This window comes from Rutilus rutilus (genome assembly GCF_951802725.1).
Source record: "Rutilus rutilus genome assembly, chromosome: 3".
Lineage (NCBI taxonomy): Eukaryota > Metazoa > Chordata > Actinopteri > Cypriniformes > Leuciscidae > Rutilus > Rutilus rutilus.
The window spans coordinates 12299912-12320191 of NC_140211.1; the positions used below are offsets into that span (position 1 = coordinate 12299912).

The 20280-nt window shown below is 41.0% G+C and overlaps 1 protein-coding gene across 1 annotated transcript; it reads left to right on the forward strand.

Annotated features, from left to right (window-relative positions):
* The first annotated feature begins 531 nt into the window (after positions 1-531).
* Positions 532-2528, forward strand: nitr12 (novel immune-type receptor 12). The gene is made up of 6 exons (XM_084406059.1): positions 532-616; positions 752-1105; positions 1208-1579; positions 1657-1785; positions 2074-2120; positions 2198-2528. The coding sequence occupies exons 1-6, from the start codon at positions 547-549 to the stop codon at positions 2324-2326; spliced, it is 1101 nt and encodes a 366-aa protein (XP_084262185.1). The 5' UTR covers positions 532-546; the 3' UTR covers positions 2327-2528.
* Positions 2529-20280: the final 17752 nt, after the last annotated feature.

The window sequence follows — 20280 nt, forward strand, 5'->3', positions numbered from 1 at the left end:
TAATTTGTGTATTTGATCTTATTTTATTACTGACTGTTCACTTGTCTTTAATAATGTTTAATTATTAAAAGCTGCATTTTTGCTGTGTTATCGATGTACTTAAAAGTGGGCTTTAAGTAATACAATTTTTATTACTTAATTTTTTTTTGCTGACCGTAATACCGTAATAAGATCCGAACCGTGAGTTTAGTGATCCGTTGCATCACTACTGGTTATCAATATATTTGATCAAATAAATGTTTTTTATTCTGAGCTTGCTGTGTAAGAAAGAAAGAAAATAAAAGGTCAAAAACTACTGAAAATGAGAGTTCACAAAGATTAAATATTACCAGTTGATCATTACACAAGATTCACAGAGACTCCAAAAATAAGCATAAGAGCAAAAGATAAGCCACATCACATGCTATACGTCTTGGGTCAGACAGCCTGAATGGAAAAATGACAACAGCCAATCAGAACCAGACATCATCTAAATCAGAAAAACAAGGCTTGACTCCACCAAACCCAGGCGTTTCACACCCACACGTCTTACAAACGCTCCATAAGATGTTGCCTAATGCACAGAGGACCTCAACTATGTTAAAACTTCTGATATTTTTTCTACTCTCTAGGACAGGTGTGTTTGCTCTGGAAGAGAGATTTGTTCTGCAAAGTTAATATTAGTTATAATATTAGTTATAAATAGTTATATTTATGAAAGGGTGTTTTTCTGATCTGCTCTGATGGTCCTGCTTGTGCTTTTTCTTCTCAGGCTTCATCACATCTGCTGCTGTAGTTCAAAAGAAAGTCCTGGAGACCTTCGCTGCAGGTGAAACTATAACTTTAGAGTGCTTGATATCTAAAGACCACGAGAACTACTTCTCCTGGTTCAAGCAATCTCTGGGAGAAGCTCCAACATGCATCCTCAGTCTCTATATTGATGCTTTAACGCCAACGTTTTACGGAGACTTCAAGAACGACACAAGATTGACAGCTGTAAAGAAAAATAATAATTTTACTTTAATCATAAAAGACTTAAAGCCTTCAGACACTGGAATCTATTACTGCGGTGCTCGTGACTATGATCTTATAACTTTCGGTAATGGGCTGTTTTTAAACTATAAAGGTAAGTAAACCTAGAAAAACTATATATATATATATATATATATATATATATATATATAAAATGATATAATGTATATAATGTATAATCCTATTCTAATTTTAGGGGTAAATACAAGACATCACCACATTAAGCAGTTTTTGTCAGGAATGGACTTGAGTACTGGAGTAAATGAGCATGAGTTTAACCCAGGAGACTCTGTGAATCTTCACTGTACTGTTCTCACTGAAAGATGTGAAGGAAATCACAGCGTCTACTGGTTTAGACAAGAATCAGGAGATACACATCCAGGAATCCTTTACAAGCATGGAAACAGAAACGATCAATGCAATAAGAGCTCTGAGAAAGATTTCCATACACAGTCTTGTATCTACAATCTCCCCAATCTCAGTTTAACTGACGCTGGGACTTACTACTGCGCTGTGGCCATGTGTGGAGAGATACTGTTTGGAAATGGAAGTAGGATTAATATTGGAGGTGAGAAAATTATTTATATACGATACATTAAATCATTTTAATTGCAGTTTGAATATTTTGACTTTTTTAAATCTTAGAACCAATTCCTGAGATGGCCTGGACTGACTTAAAGGTCCCAGTTTTGGTAGTAACAAATATATTGTGCTTGGTGATCATCGCTATCCTTCTATGTAAGAGAGCACAAAAACGACAAGAAACATTTTCTGGTAAGCCATTTGTATTTTAAGAATATTGAAACAATATTGTATGATAATGTTGATTATTAGGGCATTACTGACACTAATTATATTACATAAAAATAAAAAGTATAACTGTCCAAAAGATGAAATTAAATCAACCTGAATGTAATGTTCAATTGTAAAATACAACAAAATGTTGATTTTATCATTGAGAGGTTTGATTACCTCCTGCAAAATACACATGTAGGCTACATATAACATACCAAAATGTGTAAATATCATGTCATAACTAAAAAGAAAGCATATTCTTTGCAGAAACCCAGCCATTACAAACAACACTTTCTTCGTCTCCTGCTAATGAGGTAACGTTTAAATATACTACATTGCTTTGTTTTATTGGTTTAGCTATGTGTATTGAGTACTTTGGTGTTGGTTTTAGGGTTTACCAGAGGAGATAAGCTACGCAGCGGTACATTTCCCTGGAAGAAACGCAAACAGACACGAGACTGAAAGAAGCTCAAGCACACATGTAGTGTACTCAGCTGCAAGAGGTTACAGTAGTAAATAATAATTCTGTGATATAACATTTAAATTAAAGTAATATTGCCCTATGTGTTCATTAGCTGTATTTGATGTATCTGAATGCTGTTGTGAGCTCTAATAAAACAAACGGCATTGTCTTACAAAAACTTGATTCTATTATCATTCACAACAAGCCTATACCAGTTACAGTACAAACACTCAATGATTCCTCAAGAAACAAAGTTTTAAATTCATTGGTGGAAAAACATTTCATAAAAAGGTATTTCTAGTTGCTGAGAGCCTTATTCTTTCACAAAGAAATGTGTTATATTAGTGAACTTATGATCAGAGAATCAAAATTGAAATATTGCAATTTATAATACTATGTTTATGACTAAGAGGGGCAAAATACAAACATCTTCAATGTGTGGCCCTCAATAAAAAGAAATCTGCTCTCTTTGTTCATGGCCACTCAGTTAGACTAGCAGGGTTTTTTATTTTTTATTTGTTACATGCATATGTATTTAGGTTCAGGTGACACAAAAAACAAAACAATAAACATAAGTTTCACTTTTAAGCAGTGTAAGGCGTTTTTTTTAAAAAGACTATAACACACAAATGAGCTTATCTGAACCAGATGAAGTAGAATTTCACTGGTTTACTGATGATAACACTTGTCTATTTAGCTCCCCCTGCTGTTGAGAATCGAAATTGCAAAGGTGAAGCAGTTTGTATTAGCAGTTCAAGAACTAAAATGTTTTCAATTCAGCGTCATGCATAGACCTACGGTTAGATGGCATATGGAAATGAACACGGCTGAAAACATGGATGGATAGACACAGTCAATAGCACGCACACCTACAGGTCCTAGATCACGTAATTTTCACAACTTTTTACAATCGTTTTATGGAGTTTTTGTCTACTGAAAGTTTTTTTTTCCGGAAAGACATTTTGTCAGCTGAACAATCGGATTGTTGTTAAGTACAATTGAATGCACTGGGCTTCGTTTCCCGATAAGGTCTCTTAGCGCTACGAAGACTCTTAAGGTATAACTTAACTAAAGGTATACCATTTCTAGGCGTGTTCCCCGAACCATACCTTAGGAAGCTGCTTGAGATACCTTCTTATGTACGACGTTACCTGCTGCTGTCCGTGGCGATGGCGCTGAATTGGTTAATATCGATGGCTTGAGAATAAATTATTCTCTCGTGCAGGGGCTGCTTCACTGCATTATGTGATAAAGCAGTGTTCTTTATAAAAGAAGCACTTCAGAAATAGTTGAAATTGCATTTATTAGGACTCATTGGATATAATAAAAAATAATCCAAACTATAATAGCCTAGCCTACATATTTTAACATTGTATCATATATTGCTGCCATAATAACCATTCAAATTTTTACGTGCTTTCTTCTCTTTCCCATTTTTGTTCACTGAGGTGGAGCTGCAATGAAATTTTGTTCTTGTAAATACTTTCCAGCATTTGATTTAAGTAATAAAAGTGTACATCTTACGTACGGTGCTCGGCAGTGATCAAAAAGGATTTAAACAGTGAATTTTTAATCTCTTCTTAGGTGGTTTCAGACGGCATTTAAATTAGGCTACCACACGACCTGTTTGTCAAAAAACAGTAGATAATTTGGCCAGGGATTTTTACGCGGGTTGGGTGAGAAAAAACATTGACATTATGGATTCGGACGGCAATAAAATCACAGACTTACCCCTGTAAATGTTTTAAATACCGGACGAGCCCATGAGAAACAATATTAGCATCTGAATAGGACTTAACTGACAGTATGCTTTCACTGGTCTTTGAAAGCGCTCCGCAGACGACGCCGTCTTTTAGAACAACTATTCGCTGCCATAGTTTGAGCAAACTCCCCACCACAATCATTCCCTTTAAATAGAATGATTTCTGTCAGGACACTGGAGCTCCCCCTCCGTGAACCAGGCTTTCAATTGAAGATCATCACTACTGACCCAAAACCAATGACCAGCCATAAAGCGCAGGCCAGTCCACACATAAGCTGTCTGGGATGTTATGGTGTTATTTATCACCTCTACCATAATCATCTGAGATCTCAGACTCGCCAGGTCAGTGTAGTTCTGTCTGCAGTAGTCCAGGGCTTCATCCCACGTCTTATTCTTATAGACCAAAATTGGGACAACGAGCTCCATACAGTAAAATGACAGCGTCTGCGACACGGAATATTGTGCAGTTTAGAAGTAGATTGTTTTAGCCCGCCACACTCTGCAGTATCACCATTCGGTAGTCCACTATCTCAGTTGTCAATTGCTTCCACTTCACCTCCAGACCAGATCCATTCTCCTGGGTTGTTAGGGCTTATGTATAGTCCAATCCAGTTAAATCGAGATGTGAAATCTGTATCCCCTCAAAAGAAAGAACACTGTGACTGCAGCCTTCATTTCTATACAGGTGATCTACACTGTAATGCCTTTGTGTGTGCTCAGCTATAATGTTATCACAAATGATAGACCAATAAATAAGGCTGCAGAGCATTGGCCAATCAGAAGGCCACACCCTTTAAGAATTTGTGTAACAAATATTTAAAGAAATCATTGCAAATATGCTGAGGGAAAAGAAATCGTGATCCATCCAAGCAAAATTAAGAGTATAACAACCAGATAGTATCCATGAGATTACATAAATATACAGAAGAATCTTTATAATAATAAAATAAAATGATATTTATTTCTTTTCTAGGGATGGGTATCATATGGATTCTGGTTTATTGATGGTTCCATTAAAAATTATTTGAATATTTTAAGAAAGAAATGTTTAGAATAAAGTAATCAATGGAATATTGCATTTACTTTTACAGCCCCCAGCAATTCGTTGCCAGATGATGATCATTTTATCAAATCAGAAATGAACTTTACATTTTTTACAGAATTTATTGCAGTGGCATAAATGCAACCTATTAGCTGGTCCTAATAAGCTACTAAATAAACCAAATATTTAGCAACATATTTTCATTCATTCATTTTGTATAAAATACCACTGCATACAACATAGTTCTTGGTGACAACATTTACAAATTAATCCCTCTCACTTATTATTTATTGGTGTTTTGGATTCAATAAAAAGAACCATTAAATATGAGTCCTTCTTTCGGATATGCACTGGTCACGTTAGGCTATACAGTATTTGATACTACTAACTGAACAGAATAAACGGATATGAGTCTTTTGTTTGTGAACCCGACAACACTAATTTGCACTGTATGATTTTGATTCACTACAAACAACAGATTCATTAGAGTCGATCGTTTTTTTAACCCTTGTGCATCCTTATGGACATTTTGGGGGTATCACTTTGCCGGTGTTAATGCTAACTGCATACATTTTGGCACAGGTGTGTATTTTTATTGGAATTTTACTATTTCACCCCCATTTCCTCTAAAAAAAATCTATTTTGCACTAGGTACACAAAATATTTCCTCTCAGCGCCTTTTGGACAAAAATGTCCCCATTGAAACCCATTAAAACTGCAATTTTGAATCCCAGGGCCATTTACCTATAAAATGATTCAATCTTTGTTAAGAGGCTTTCATTCTGTTGGCAAGGCTTCACATTTTTAACTTTTACTATTTTTTACCAGATGGTGGCATTTTTTCAGGTTTGGCCTATAAAGCAAATACTCGCTTTATTCCTGTTTTCTGCTTCGGCATAGAGCCAGTTGGTTAAATTATGCAACGTTAATTGTTGCTAATGCTATAAATTTAAAGTGTATGTGGGATCTGCAATGTTTAATATTTTTGAAACAATAAAAGTTGTGAAATCATGTGGAAGTTCTACTAAGAACATTATTTTAGATCTGTGTATATTCTGTATCATGGAGATATAACCAGGCCCTTACAGAAGAGGCAGGGGTTGTGATGAACTTCAGCAGACCAGACCATATACACATAAAAAAATAAATTGTTATAATTACTGTATATCTGTGCACACATTTAAAAACAATGAAGTACGTTGAGAGCAGCAGCTGTATAGCCTGATCATGCTGAACATTTTGATATTATCATACTCATTATTAAATTTGTTAAAAATAAATAATATAAAGGTTTTCTTAAATGTCTGTGTGTCAGTGGGTGCACCTGTGCATCACAGTCTGACTGTTTTCCACTCACCAGACTGACCCCCGGCTCATCTCTCACACCCCTCACTGCAGCTAAACCACACATTCACACTACAGGCCTTTCACACTACTTTCCAGAACCACAGACAAAAGTGAGGTGACAAGTCAACACATGACAATAACTTGAATAAAATATATATATACTCGAGAATTAAATTATGAAACAGTAATGAAAATACAAAAAACTTTTAAATTAAGATGCTGATCTTTGTCAGAAATGAATATTTCCCAAATTACCCCCCACCACCCACCCCTGAATATCTTTTTTAATTCAATATATATAGTATATATTCATTTTGTAGTGGTTTAAAATACTGCAGGGAATGCAAGCAATGCTACAGACATTTTCAGATTGCAAACTACATCTGAAATGTGTGAAGAATTTAAGAGGTCAAATGAAATCAGAAAACATTTCAAAAAAGTCCTTCAAATTGCTTGTATTATTATTGAGTATTAATTGCCTGCCACAACACCCCATGCTGATGGTGCAAAAAAAAAAAAAAAAAAAAGTAGTTAAAAAAACAAAAAAACAAATTCAAGACCACAATGGTTGTATATAACTCATCTGCTTGCATTCAGATGTAGTGTATTGACAGCCTTATAAAAAAAAAATAATAATAATAATAATAATATTGAGAGAGAAAAACTCAACTGCAAATAACAAATCCAATCACTGTGTGGACCAGTGGAGTTGTCCTGGTATCAAATGGGGGAAATCTGTTACTGCACCCAAACAAAATCGAAAGCTCATTTTTTGAGATTTCATCCTCAAATTTGGAACACAACTTATTTCGATTTATGGCTTTGATTTTCTAGACGTTTTAGAGTTCAACTTGTTTCATAAAATATATATTTTATATTTTGAAAAGAGCCTGCCTGGTTCCACCGGCGCTCCTGCTATGCAGCGTTTCTCGCTGTCGGGCAGACCAAAGAGATTGAGCCAGAGGGCGCGTTCCCCCACGGCGGATAAGGCCATAGAACGTCCGCGGGCTTGGACGGCCTGACGGCCGTTGCGAAGGACCAGATCGTTGACGGTGACGATCTCCTTCCACAGCGTCGGAGATTGTACGCCTTTCTCCAGATGCAAGCTCATATCCTGCAGCAGCTCCGCCTGGTAGGCCGAGAGGAGGGAGGAAACATTAAGAGCCTGAACCGCGAGGGCCGAGGCCTTGTACGAGGCCTGGAAGACAGAAGCTGAGAAGCGGTCCATCTTATTGGGGAGAGCTGGCTTAGGGGGGGGCCAGTAATCCTCCCTGCGAGGGGTTAAGGTGTCTGGCAATCGAGGGCTCGATGGTGGGAGGGTCGCCCATACCACACGCTGCCATGTCCTTCACCTCCAGACCCGCTAAGCCGTGCGTAATATCGAGCGGGTCTCTCCAGTAGTGACGCATGTGCTTAGCACACGCGGGGAGGACCGGCATAAGCTGCTTCCTAGGACCGGGAGGGGGCCCCAGGAGCTTGCCGTCATACACATCCCTCTCTTGGTCGGCGGCATTCTGGAGGGCTGGCCATTCGATGCCGAGACGAGCGGCCGCTCGCTCACACACCTCGAGAAGGACCGCGTGCGGCAGTGTAGCCGAGCCGCTAACCGGGGCAGCTTGGGCGGACGGGATGGTTTCCTCGTCGTCCGAGCCATCCAGTATAGCGGGGTCCTTGTCCTCGCCTGAGCCGGGCGGCTCATAGTCGAGCGAGGAAGCACCGGGAAGAAATTCCTTGAGTAAACCCTCAGACTGGTCAGCCCAGCTGAGAGAAGGCAAGCTCTGTGAGGCCCCCGGAGCTGCAACGTTTTCACCTACTCCCACATCCGAGTCGTACTGATCATCCGCGCTTTGGGTGGACGCAACCTTAAGTCGGCGTCGGAGAAGCTTCCTAGGCAGGGGGCGAGACAATGGCTGCAGTTTTCCGGGAGTGAAAGCGCTTCTTCCGCGTGCTTTAATCCCGTGCAAACCACGCAAAAGGGATGGGTATCCCTCGCGGCGATGAGTGAACCGCAGGCGGCAGGACATGCACGCGACTGCGAATCAGACGGGTAAGCAGGACCGGAGGCCATACTAACAGCTTGTTTGTGATCCATGGGAGAGGTGAAAGACGGAGGCGGGCAGCCTGAGCGAATCCAGGTAGCGAGCGTGGGTGGCTTGCAACCAGAAACCAATCGCAACTGTAAGTTACGTAACCTACTGACAAACATGCCAGGCGGAGGCTGATCGAAGATGATATATCCTCCTGTTGACTGTAGTGAAGTCAGCGAAACACATAGAGCAGCGAAGCAAAGAGGTCGCGAGAAGCGAATAACAACTGAGGTAAGATAGCGCGTGCTAGTGGTTTATACACTTGGTAAGGGGCGGGTCCCTTACCGGGCATTGGCGCTTCTGTCTGTCAGGCCAGACTTGGTGCAATTGGATGCTTCTGCAGAGGTCAGGTGCGGATGCCCTTCCCATAGGTGGATCTCGAAACGAGATGATGAAAGAGAACCATTCTGACTGACAGTCAGGGAAAAAAGGCACTAAAACCATTCAGACGAAAACAAAACGATAAATCATGTTAGTTTGCTGTTAACATAAGTAAAAACATTTGAAAATGTTTGTTTTACATAAAATAGAAATAATATACTAACCTTTTTGGTGAGTTACATGATCTTTTGTCCGTGCATTAACTGCCACTTCAACCAGTCAAAAAAAAAAAAAAAAAAAAAAAACCTTGAAAAGAAATCTCTTGCCATTGGTCAGTTTTTCGCGGGCAAGTTCACTACTGTAAATTGATTAGTTCACTACTGTAAATTGCCGCCTGAAATGAAGTGAAAATTGAGATATCAAAATGAATCTGCTGCTTGCTTGTATATCCGCAGTCCAGTTCCAGTTTCTTTGAGTGAAGACTGTGAGCTAGAGATGAGAGATAGAGATTTCCTTTTCAATTATATTTTTCATTGGAAATAAGCCACAATACTGAAGTAATGCTGGTGGAAACTTACGGTTCACAGATAATAATAATAATAATAATAATAATACATTTTATTTAGAAAAGCGCCTTTCAAGGTACCCAAGGACACTGTACAAATTGGTATAGTAAAGAACATACAAAAAAAACTAAAAAACGATGCAGCTACATCCATAATGCAATTCACTGACAGTATAGACAGTTCAGTCAGCTTAGGACATAGATTACATACACGGTACATAAAATGCCAAGATGCAGAGAAAATATAAACACCCTCAAATGGCATACATGAGTGCACTGAGCACGAGGTGAAGACAGTGCAAGCAAAATCAGCGGGCTGATAAGAAAGCTAAACTAAAAAGATGTGTTTTTAACTTAGTTTTAAAAATGAATACACTTGTGCTTTGGCGCATCTCAAGCAGCAGGGAATTCCACATTTTAGGACCTGCCACACTAAAGGCCCTGTCACCCATGGAGCGAAGCCGAGATGTAGGAACTGCTAAGAGACATGCATCACTAGAGCGAAGAGTGCGGGATTGCAGGTATGGGGTGAGGAGATCTGATAGGTAGGATGGGGCCAAATTATGTAGGGATTTATAAACAAGGAGAAGGATTTTGTAATGGATGCGGTAGTGGACAGGAAGCCAATGCAACTGCTGGAGGATAGGAGTAATATGATCCCAGGGCCTGGTGCGGGTGAGCGATCCCAGGGCCTGGTGCGGGTGAGCAGCCTTGCAGCAGAATTTTGGACATACTGCAGCCTATTTAGGATTTTTTCCGGGATGCCGAGAAATAGAGCATTGCAGTAGTCAAGCCTTGATGTGATAAATGCATGTATAAGTGTTTCTGCTGCAGATGAGTTGAGAGAGGGGCGTAGTTTGGAGATGCTTTTGAGATGGAAGAAAGATGTTCTAGTGATATTTTTAATATGTGACTCAAAAGAAAGAGTAGGATCAAAGATTACGCCCAGATTTCTAACTTCAGCAGAAGTTGTAGTGAAATAGCCAGGGATAGATAGCTGCAGATGTGCACGTTTTTTTAGAATGTTAGGGGTGGAAATAAGAATAGCTTCTGTCTTATCTTGATTAAGTTTGAGAACATTTTTAATCATCCAATTGTTAATGGCATTTAAGCAACTAACCAGATTGGATAATGATAATGTGTGAGCGGGATTGGTGTGAATGTAAATCTGAGTGTCGTCTGCATAACAATGGTAATTGAGACCATAATGTTGTATTATCTGGCCAAGGGGAAGGATGTAAATTATGAACAGCAGGGGACCTAGGACAGAACCCTGGGGGACACCATGTAAGAGTGGTGAATTTAGAGATCTGAAATTCCCAATTGAAACAAACTGTTGTCTATCAGTGAGATATGATTTGAACCAGGACAGTGGAACACCAGTGATACCAAGCAAAGTCTCCAACCGAAAAAGTAAGTGGTTGTGGCAAACAGTGTCAAAGGCAGCTGTGAGATCGAGGAGAATGAGAATACTGGCATGGCCCGAGTCAGCGGCCAACAGGAGGTCGTTGACTACCTTAACCAGGGCAGTCTCAGTACTGTGCATGGCCCTGAAACCAGACTGAAACTTTTCCCATAAGCCATGACAATTGAGATACTCTTGGAGCTGTTTGGCAACTGTACGTTCAAGGAGCTTTGCAATGAACGGAAGGTTAGAGATGGGTCGATAGTTCTTATGATCCTCTGCAGCTGCCCCAGGCTTTTTCAAAACAGGAGTGATAGCTGCTGTTTTGAGAGACAGAGGAACAGAGCCCAGAGCGAGGGAAGAGTTTATTATTTGTACCAAGAGGGGACAGAGGGCAGATAGGCAGACCTTAACCAGTGGGGTGGGCATAGGGTCAAGGAGGCAAGTGGTAGGCCTAGACTTACTGACAAGGTCAAAAACATCCTGTTCATCAACAGGTGAAAAGGCAGAAAAGGATCTGTTTAGTGTTGCACATGGTGAGGGGGGGGCATCATCTTGAGTGGTCTGGTTTGTCTGAAGCTGTTTATAAATCAAGCTAATTTTACTGTGGAAGAATTCAAGGAATTCACAACAAAGTTTAGTGGACGGGGTAAGTGGGAAAATTTTAGTAGGTTGGGTTAACTTATTAATAGTGGAGAAGAGGGCTCTCGGATTGTTATAACCTCTGTCAATGATGGTGGTGTAATACACAGTCTTAGCCTGGTTGAGAGACTCTTTGTAAGTGGAGACATGATCACTATATGCCAGGGCATGAACGATTAGGCCAGTCTTCCGACTAATTCGCTCTAGCTGACGTCCAGCCGCCTTCATTTTACGAAGCTCAGGTGTGAACCATGGGGCAGAGTGAGTGAAGGAGACTAGGCGTGTCTTCAGGGGTGCAAGAAGATTAAAAGAGTCAGCAAGATGTGTGTTGTACAACAGGACTAAGTTATCAATACAAACATCCAATGGCTCCATGATGGATTTCGAATTTAGAGTGTCTAACAGAGCAGCTGTAGTAATATTCTTAGTGTTCCTATATGTGATGGAGCGAGAGTCACGTTGGCGATGGAGAGGCTCAGGAACAGCAAGATTGAACATAATGGCTCTATGGTCAGACACAGAAAGATCTTTAGGACACACCTTAGTTGGCATGATGCCGGCGGTGCAGACAAGGTCTAATATATGGCTTTTTGAGTGGGTTGGGAAATCAACATGCTGAGTGAGGTCAAAACAGTCTAACAGATTCAGAAATTGTACAGCAAAATTACAGTTTCCAGAATCTACATGTATATTGAAATCGCCAAGCACCAGGATGGATGAGTACATAGGACTAATAGATGCAAGTAATTCAGAAAATTCCTTAATAAAAACAGAAGAAATTTTTGGAGGCCGATAAACAAGTAATAACAGGAGCGGTAACCCACCAGTGAATTTCAAGGCTAGACATTCAAATGATGCATAATCCTGCACGGGCACTGATACAACCCTGTAGCTGGAGTGGAAGACCACAGCAAGGCCACCTCCTCTGCCAGTTAAACGTGGCTTAACAACAAACTCATAACCAGGAGGAGTAGCTTCATTCAATGCAATAAGATCATTTGGCACGGCAGCTGCCCGTCAGTTTGGTAAACACTTAGCAGTCTTGACCGAGCCAAACAATCCAAGCAGATGAGTGAAATAATTCCACGTTTAGGTATCAGTCAGTATGCGTAGTATGTTAGGTCTCCTGGCGGGGTCTAGCAATCCAGCACGAAATAAGCAAGCCTCCAGGGAAACAGGGCTCAGTCCAGCGCCTGCTACAGTGATGTTATGCTGTGATGCTATCACAGATCCGGTGCATAGTAGGTCTCCTGGCCGGGTCTAGCAATCCAGCACGAAACAAGCAAGCCTCCAGGGAAACAGGGCTCAGTCCAGCGCCTGCTACAGTGATGTTATGCTGTGATGCTATCACAGATCCGGTGCATAGTAGGTCTCCTGGCCGGGTCTAGCAATCCAGCACGAAATAAGCAAGCCTCCAGGGAAACAGGGCTCAGTCCAGCGCCTGCTACAATGATGTTATGCTGTGATGCTATCACAGATCCGGTAACGTTTGAAGTGGCGCACGAAACATACAGTGATGTTATACAGTGATGTAGTGATGCTATCACAGATCCGGTAACGTTTAAAGTAGCGCACGAAACATAAAACAAAACATAAAACAAGTAAAACAAATAAACTGGGAACAAACAAACAAAAACACCGGAGAGTAGCGGCAGCCAGACGCGCCAGCGTTCACTCGGGACCCGGAACCTCGGGACCCGGAAGTCGCATAATCAGCAACACATGTCATTAATACAGCTGGATGGTTTAATGCAACAAGTGTGATGCTGATACCTGGATATATTTAGGCACAAATATGTAGGTTTGAATAGTTATATTTGTTTATTTGTTGACGTGCACTGCGTACACTGTCACCTGTCAATAGCTGCTTTCCGACCGGAGGAACCTTTTCACAGTTCCTAGAACTATTGGCTAAATACCCGGATGTCGGCGTGTTCGCACCGCAGGAACTAGGAACGATTTTAGTTCTAGGAACTCCATTTGGTGGAACTAATTTAGGTCCTACTTCAGAGTAGGATCTAAACCAGCACTATAGGAACTACCCGTGACGTTAGTGTACGCTGATTGACCGAACGCACGCGGAACACCAGCACCCACCATTTTTAAAACAGCTATAATGTAAACACACAGATTATAGCCTATATACAGTGAGGAAAATAAGTATTTGAACACCCTGCTATTTTGCAAGTTCTCCCACTTAGAAATCATGGAGGGGTCTGAAATTGTCATAGTAGGTGCATGTCCACTGTGAGAGACATAATCTAAAAAAAAAAAAAATCCAGAAATCACAATGTATGATTTTTTAACTATTTATTTATATGATACAGCTGCAAATAAGTATTTGAACACCTGAGAAAATCAATGTTAATATTTGGTAGAGTAGCCTTTGTTTCCAATTACAGAGGTCAAACGTTTCCTGTAGTTTTTCACCAGGTTTGCACACACTGCAGGAGGGATTTTGGCCCACTCCTCCACACAGATCCTTCTCTAGATCAGTCAGGTTTCTGGGCTGTCGCTGAGAAACACTGAGTTTGAGCTCCCTCCAAAGATTCTCTATTGGGTTTAGGTCTGGAGACTGGCTAGGCCATGCCAGAACCTTGATATGCTTCTTACAGAGCCACTCCTTGGTTATCCTGGCTGTGTGCTTCGGGTCATTGTCATGTTGGAAGACCCAGCCTCGACCCATCTTCAATGCTCTAACTGAGGGAAGGAGGTTGTTCCCCAAAATCTCGCAATACATGGCCCCGGTCATCCTCTCCTTAACCCTCTGGGGACGGATTGGGCGGTACCGCCCAAAATGGCATACTTTTACAAATGTGTAATTATCTTAAAAACTATTAATGATAGAGAGATGCGGTCTTTTTTGCCGTCTTCCTCAGATTCCGCTGAAAACAAAGGTATATGGCATACACACTTCCTTGTTGCGCAATACCACTGCGTATAAGGCCAATGAAATCGATGTTGTTAGGAATATTCCACGCGCAAAGACCAATGGAAAAATTGCCGCTGGGAGGAATATTTTTCTTACCCAATCAGAGGAAGGTTACCATGACTTATTCTAGCTAATCAGAGGACTCTGTAGCCTTGCAAGGGGTGGTACTATAGTAAATGATATGACGCAAACAGCGTTGAGTGGAGAAGGAGACAGAGAGCGAACGGAGCGGAGTTTTTGAACAGAGATTTATATGAGAGAGAGACAGAACGATTATAATATTTATACATACACATATATATATATAGCATATTAGCAGTTATAGCATTATTATTTTATTGTTTTAGCACTTTTATGATGGCAAGCAGTAAAAGATTTACCTCAGAACAAGTTCTGGAACAATTACTGGAAAGTGACGGGGAGAAATCCGAAGCTGACAGCTTTTTGACAGATGACGAAATATTTTACCAGGATGGGGAAGATCCATTTGAGGACTGGTATGTAACTTCAAATAACCTCTTTATCATTATTTATTGTCTCATGCATCTTGAGTATTTGTATGTATTGGATTTTTAGTCAGAGAGAGAGATTGAGACATGAAATGTTTGTTTTAGTGTACCCCCGTCTCCCTTCCCTGTCAGCTCAGTTCAAGAGTGGTGTGAAATTTGTTTCAATAAACTGACTTACCATCTCACCCTTCACTGTAAGCTCAGGTCAAGAGAGGTGAAATGTGTTTTTAGTGTACAGTGGAGTTTCATAGGGTTACATGAGTTTATAGTGGAGTTTTTATTTTTTCTACATTGAATTTTGACACAAAAAGAAGCTTCCAGTTTCATTGTGTAATTGCTCTCTCCTTTTACATTTATTTCAGTAATGATAATGACCCAAGCACGTCATCTACACCGGCACCAGCACCTCAGCTTCCACCGAGGAGGAGATTGAGCCAGCCAAGCACATCAGCAACACCAGCACCAGCACCTCAGCTTCCACCGAGGAGGAGATTGAGCCAGCCAAGCACATCAGCAACACCAGCACCAGCACCTCAGCTTCCACCGAGGAGGAGATTGAGCCAGCCAAGCACATCAGTAACAACGGCACCAGCACCTCAGCTTTCACCGAGGAGGAGACGCAGACAATCTACACAGAGTGTTCAGAGGCCCACACTGAGCCGTGATCGCTCCCCACACCGTACAACACCTGAACAACACTGGAAAACCGAAAGCGATCTAGATGTGGCACCCATTCTTCCCAGGTTTGCCCCTGCCAGGCCCCCAGGAGTGCAACTGGATAAATCCAAAGTGTACAGTCCACTTGATTTGTTCCAGCATTTTTTCAGTAATAATGTCATCAGAAAATTGTGCAGTAACACAAATAAGCAAGCTACAAAGAGGATAGCAGAAGGACTGCAATTCAAATGGACTGATGTCACCCCCACAGACTTCCTAAAATATCTTGCACTTGTCATTTTCATGGGACTGCTAAAACTTGGATCAGTGAAAGCTTACTGGAGGCAAAAAAACATATTTTCAGTGCCATTTCCAAAGAAAGTGATGCCAAGGGACAGGTGGCTCTGCATTTCCTCGAATGTGCACATGAGCGATCCGGCTGAGGACGTTGTGAATGACAGCAAAAAGGGCACATCAGACCATGACCCACTGTTTCGCCTCAAGCCTCTGATGACAGAAATCAAGGCAGCATGCAAGTCCTTTTACCAGCCAAACAAAAATCTGGCAATAGATGAGAGGATGGTGGCAACAAAAGCCAAAACAGGGATGACACAGTACATAAAGGACAAACCAACTAAGTGGGGATTCAAACTGTTCATCTTGGCCGACTCTTCAAATGGATACACTTCTAGCTTTACCGTGTACACGGGGAAGGCAAAGTTCCCCACTGGCTTTGGACTTTCCTATGACGCAGTTGTGGGCGTCCTGGACAAACCGTATTTGGGAAGTGGTTATCACATTTATTGTGATAACTTTTATACAAGCCCTCAGCTATTCAGACACCTGTCGTCTCTGCACTTTAGAGCCTGTGGTACATATAGAGAGGGGAGGAAGGAAACCCCTAAATCCACCGTGAATGCCCTCTCCAAAAAATCCCAAAGAGGCACAATCAGATGGATCCGAGATGGTGACTTGCTCTTTGTCAAGTGGATGGACACAAGAGAGGTGTCCATCTGCTCGACCATCCATCAAGCCTACACATCTGAGAAGGTCGCGAGAAGGCAAAAAAAGAGAGATGGAACCTGGGAGAAAGTGAGCATTCCAGTTCCCACTCCAGTTGTGGAATACAACAAATACATGGGGGGTGTGGACTTGTCTGATCAGCTCATCCAGTACACTTCTGCTCACCACAAAGCGCATAGATGGTATAAGACTATGTTCTTACACTTTGTGGACATTGCCACATGCAACAGCTACATCCTCCACAAAGAACTGTGTGAAGAGCAAAAGAGTACACCGCTGACACACAGAGCCTTTACGGAGGAGCTCTGTGCTCAACTTGCTGGGGTGACATCTAAGGTTCAGACAACAGTGGCTGCAGACAGGACAACTCATCACACACCCCTGCCCATTGCCCCCTTGGACCCAGCAAACCCTGCACACAAGCCTGCAGATACCAGAAAGTACTGTGAGCACTGCAAGGCAAGCAGAGTGTACAACAAGACCCCCTGGCAGTGTGGGGCATGCCAGGTGGCCCTCTGCAACTTCCTGGAGAGGCCTTGCTTTGCTCACTGGCATGCCTGAGAAAAAAACGCCTGGGACTGTTTGTAAATAGTTAATTATTTCATTGTTCTTTACATTTTTGATTGAACAATTACAAATGTCTGTCAAGCAAAGGGTTTGAAAAATATATTTTGTGTTCAAAAACTCTTCACTATTGTTGTGTGAGGTGTGATTTTCAGTAATAAATGACTAAAATAAAATTTTCGTTTTTGAAATTCTCTAGTTTATTGTACATTTTTTACTCATACTTCCTTTATAAACACATTACATGCATTCTTATGTTAGCTTAGGGTCTTCTGAATCCATAGATACCAAACACATGGTGTTCCATCTCCATTACATATGGTTTATAAGCCCAAATGTAAAAATAGAGAAAACGGACCAAAAAGGGCTTAGTCCCCAGAGGGTTAATACAGTGCAGTCGCCCTGTCCCATGTGCAGAAAAACAGCCCCAAAGCATGATGCTACCACCCCCATGCTTCACAGTAGGGATGGTGTTCTTGGGATGGTACTCATCATTCTTCTTCCTCCAAACACGTTTAGTGGAATTATGACCAAAAAGTTCTATTTTGGTCTCATCTGACCACATGACTTTCTCCCATGACTCCTCTGGATCATCCAAATGGTCATTGGCAAACTTAAGATGGGCCTTGACATGTGCTGGTTTAAGCAGGGGAACCTTCCTTGCCATGCATGATTTCAAACCATGACGTCTTAGTGTATTACCAACAGTAACCTTGGAAACGGTGGTCCCAGCTCTTTTCAGGTCATTGACCAGCTCCTCCCGTGTAGTTCTGGGCTGATTTCTCACCTTTCTTAGGATCATTGAGACCCCACGAGGTGAGATCTTGCATGGAGCCCCAGTCCGAGGGAGACTGACAGTCATGTTTAGCTTCTTCCATTTTCTAATGATTGCTCCAACAGTGGACCTTTTTTCACCAAGCTGCTTGGCAATTTCCCCATAGCCCTTTCCAGCCTTGTGGAGGTGTACAATTTTGTCTCTAGTGTCTTTGGACAGCTCTTTGGTCTTGGCCATGTTAGTAGTTGGATTCTTACTGATTGTATGAGGTGGACAGGTGTCTTTATGCAGCTAACGACCTCAAACAGGTGCATCTAATTTAGGATAATAAATGGAGTGGAGGTGGACATTTTAATGGCAGACTAACAGGTCTTTGAGGGTCAGAATTCTAGCTGATAGACAGGTGTTCAAATACTTATTTGCAGCTGTATCATACAAATAAATAGTTAAAAAATCATATATTGTGATTTCTGGATTATGTCTCTCACAGTGGACATGCACCTACGATGACAATTTTAGACCCCTCCATGATTTCTAAGTGGGAGAACTTGCAAAATAGCAGGGTGTTCAAATACTTATTTTCCTCACTGTATTTACTCCAGAAACTAACTATACAAACATGGAAAACAGTGATAGATGGGTCTCTAAACCTTTATGCTGAAGAGAAAATCCAACGCAACTTTGAGGGGACCAAGCCAAACATGATTATGTTTATCTGCCCAGCTAGCAACACTGGACATCAACCACACGGCATAGGCTAATAACCTTTTTTTCATATACTGTCTACTTTCTATAACAGTTCTATCTAATAACATGTTAAACAGTACTGTTAGACAGATCGCTAACTAATAAACACAGAGAATGCGAGCATTGTTTGCTCTGGCGTTCTCAGCGCCGCCAAAATAAAGGTCCGTCGCGCCATCAAAATAAAAGTCGCCGTGCTTGCGTCACTCCCTTACCCCTCCTACCAGTTCCTATGGCCACTTGGCCAGTGCGAACGCAAACAGCAAAACCGAGTTTGGGGGAGAGTAGTTCATAGAACTGTTTAGAAGTGGACAGTTCCTATAACTAAGTTTAGTTTACTAGTTTACTTCTGAAGAAACCAAGAAAATATATGATTTTCTTGTCTTTTTTTTTCTTTTTTCTTTTTTCTTTTTACACACTACCCTCACCACGACTGAGGCTGATAGAATGGTTACATCCAAATGTTAGTGGGATATGTTGAGCACTATAGATCCAATCTTACTAGTACGACTCACTCACTACAAAACGCATGTGTAGTACATTTATGATGGATGGTTGCACTTTTTTGGCCCTAAAAATTTCGTCCTCCATTCACTGCCACTTATAAAGCTAGGAAGAGCCAGGAAATGTTTATATATATATATATATATATATATAGATAGATAGATAGATAGATAGATAGATAGATAGATAGATACACATCTCACGTTGTATTCGTCTGAAAGAAGAAAGTCATATACACCTAGGATGGCTTGAGGGTGAGTAAATATGGGCTAATTTAAATTTTTGAGTGAACTATCCCTTTAATACTTACTATTGTATAACAGTTCATCGTCCCTCCACTGACTAACTTTGCTGCCGTCTTTCATACCAAAGAACTACCCTTATGTAAAATCTATGGTGTGATGTCCATCAGGGCAGAATTGTGGCATGAATTTTGATATGACTGTTCAGACTGAGGTTGCATTGCAAAACATCAGACCTATATCTGATTAAGTACCACTTCATGAGTTCACCCTTACATATAATCAGATATAGAAAAGTATGCATATTTAGCGAGCTGTCTGAGGGGAGGGCTACAAGCTCGGAATTTGGTCCAAACCCAGAGTAATCCCCCATCCCTTGTTGGATTAGGAATACTTTAAGAGTGATGAGTTGGGGTGGTGGAGGGATAATGGAAAACTGCTGTGGGATAGAGGAAGGTTGGGTATATACCTCCTCTCATGCTTTTTGGGTTGATTTATCTGACAATCTCCTAAACAATTTAATGTATGTATTTCCTTTGAATACATATTACAGAATTATGATTTAGGACATGTTTGATGGCATTTTACTCATAATTTTGAGAGGACTGCACCAGTGACATTCTAGGCTATAGACTATATATTTTATTAGGTGTAAGATTTTGTAGCCTCACCGCGATGTTAAACCAAACGTACTTTCACACACTAATGACAGCTCTTCAGATGAAAGGTGATAAGGTGGTCTATATAAGGCACTGCTCAAAGCCTCAGAGCTCTGATCATATGCTCTAGTGAGACGCTATCTAGTAGACACTCTTCATACGCAACATGTGTAAGTTAATTTCCTTTTGAATTTGTATCACATTTTAAGCAATTGAGTAGTGCATGCATAT